General features: G+C 32.0%; 1 protein-coding gene across 1 annotated transcript; it reads left to right on the top strand.

The window, feature by feature from the left end:
* Positions 1 to 1773: 1773 nt before the first annotated feature.
* LOC134235727 (out at first protein-like) lies at positions 1774 to 2578 on the top strand (the record flags this gene model as incomplete). The annotated part of the gene is made up of 2 exons (XM_062717875.1): positions 1774 to 2004; positions 2438 to 2578. Coding segments are annotated over exons 1-2 (342 nt in total), but the record flags the coding sequence as incomplete, so codon positions are not given.
* Positions 2579 to 2950: the final 372 nt, after the last annotated feature.

Here is a 2950-nt window from a genome sequence, read left to right as displayed (position 1 = left end):
TGTTTCACTATGTCCTTGTTTTGTACAGACGGATTGTTCCGTCTGATCAACACACACGGATCACGGAAGGTGTGTAAAAAATGTAATAAAAGTTTTGAGTTTAGATATTCTGATTTACAAAAAAAAAAAAAAAAAAAAAAAACATGGGTTCCCGTGCGCGTGACGCGGATTTATCTTTTGTTGACATTTTTATGCGTAAGTATACCATTCAAAATACTCAAGTGAGGGTTAATGAAGCGCTGTATAACATACATCAGTTTGACTGGATCAATAACATAGTGGTTCATCAGCCGTCCTGTATAACAAAGCACTTGAATATTGATGTAGATGTGTGCAACAGGAGATTAGATTCAATATTACATGGCGGTCGACATGCCTCCCTAAAACTGAGTAGAAATAACCTTTGAAAGCTGTACACTGTATTATTAGACCTATGTTTAAATATGCTTCCGTTAGAACTTTTTTCAATATTTTTATGAAATATGATGAAAACAAGTCTTTCTTTTCTATTGGATAACCGATTAGAAAATAAATCTTGTTTGGATTTCTTGCAAGACTAAATAATTAATGGTCCCTAGAATAAGTCTTATAAGGTAGGGTTCTATTCTGGTTCCTGACTAGATGAAATATTCAATGCATTTTCTTATAACTCTTATAATTAGATGTAAGATATTCAAAAGATCGTATTTTTTTTCTCATCTTATCATAATAGCACAACTTTAATTACATGTATATATCATAATGGTTAATTGAAATCTAGAAGGGACTATATTTTTAGCGGAAATAAATATCGTATGAAAATATCTTCTTTTCCGATTCTCAATAATATTTCAGAACAATGAATTTAGTTTTAATTTTGACTTATCAAAGTTGTAGACTTGAAGAATTTTTCAAATGGTAGTTAAATGAATAATATTAAGAGAATAACGTTATAAAATATATCAAAGTTCTGTGTGATGTGATTTTCGAGACAAATTACAACTATACTAGGCTAACTTTTAAAAGCCTCTACTGTAAGCACAGATATGAGCCAAAAATCGGTAGAAAGAGTTTTCCTCTTTTAGTAAACGATCAAAACGTTTCATTTTTGTACCATTTTATATCTCTATGTGACTTTTTTACCATATTTGAAAATTAAAAAATATCTAGGATGAAAAGAAACATATGGAGATAACGAACAGTATTCAAGCTAAAAAAAAATCCATAAAACAATACAAAATAGGAGAAAACAATCAGAGATGGGATCAGGTGCCATGGAGGAGTGAGCATCCCCTCCTGACCCTCACGCCCACCCCCTGCTTCTTGTCATGATCGGGAAATAACGGAATATATCCGTCGTCCATTCAGTGTGTAAATAATGGACTAGCTATTAGTGTGAAAAACGTCAGTCAGCATTTGGATGCGTATAAAAAATAATGTATCCTAAAAAATAAGAAAAATTGAAAAAAATCGGATTAACTATAAGATCCATATTTACAGATAATGGGAGGTTTTTTTTCCCTTATCAGACAGCAGAAAATATCAACAATATTGCTTCAAATTGAATATTCTATGAAAATACTTTATTTTTTCCTCATAATTCTATTTAATGCAGCGATTCCGCAGCTTTTTTGAGTTTAATTACTTCATATATTATTACATATTTAAAATTGTCAATAAAAACGAAACATCTTATGTACGTTTTGTTAAGCGTTTTGAGTGCGAAGATTCAAACATTTATTTCACCTTGATTATCAACAAAAATGGTGAATGTAGACCAACAACATGGGACATGATTGATTAAAAACTTAAAATATCGTAAAGATGTTGCTAAACCCCGTGAGTTTTGTGGCATTAGTTGTCTCATTACCAGTTACATTTTCACAACTGGTCGTAAATGTTAAAAACAAAGGGGGCGATGTAATAAGAGAAGTTATTTCGGGCAACACGACATCCGATGTAGTGGAGCTGCAATTTCAGAATACAGACGGCACACTCATCAATCAGTTCATCGACTTCAAATCGGTGAGATTATTTTGACTGGGGTCAGCTAGTTGGATTTTTATCTTTAAAGGAAAGAAGACTTGAATAGCACTGTTTTGGTTGAATTCAGGTCACCATTGTCAGGTCCACTATATTTAGCTCTTAGATAAATCTACCTATATAGCTGAAAACTAATACTGCTTCATTATGCGACTCTTTGTATGCTTTTCATAACAGAAACTTACTCTGAAATAGCTAAATAAAGCTATATTATATAGGTAAGTAAAGCTGTAAAGCTAAATATAGTGATTTTCCTGGACCTGATTGTTTTTCTGTGGTGATGCATTGTCAGTTTCTATTGCTGCTTATTCCATTTTACATCACTATACAGCAATGAATTAATTCTATAATTAGTCTAATGTAAATACATATTTAAATAGTAAATGGATTCTAATGACCTATTTGTACCCTGCAGGAAGTGCAGATTTTCCGTGCCTTTGTGCTGAGAGAGGAGGAACTTGGATTCTCCAGAAATAAACCCATCACTTTATGCTTTGTGTCCAGATTTAACAAGAATGAGTTCATTTCTTCTGATGCGATGTCAAAACTCCGACAGGTGGGTTATCTGTTTCACAATTTATTCACATACTAATGCATCTTAGAATTAGTTAGAAACACATGTTTATAAAATTGATTGTATTACCACTACTTCCCTATGCATGATGTAAAAATATGTCTCATGTTATGTCAAAATTCAGGCAGATGGGTTATCTTTTTCTCAGTTCACTCACACATCTCTTTAAATTAGTTGATTTGAACATACACAATGTATTTTATTGTAATTTAATTATGAAGGGATTGGGCACGAATTCTGGAAACTTATAAAACCCTCTCCTCTGAATTAGTTAGAAACACAGCCTTTATAAAATTGATTTCTTAAATCATTCCATGACCACTTCTCTTTGGATATTGTCATATTATTGCAATG

Source organism: Saccostrea cucullata, unplaced genomic scaffold (genome assembly GCF_032062105.1).
Source record: "Saccostrea cucullata isolate Sc308-1 unplaced genomic scaffold, CSIRO_AGI_Scuc_v1 ctg23352, whole genome shotgun sequence".
NCBI lineage: Eukaryota > Metazoa > Mollusca > Bivalvia > Ostreida > Ostreidae > Saccostrea > Saccostrea cuccullata.
This window is presented reverse-complemented; position numbering and strand designations above follow the sequence as displayed.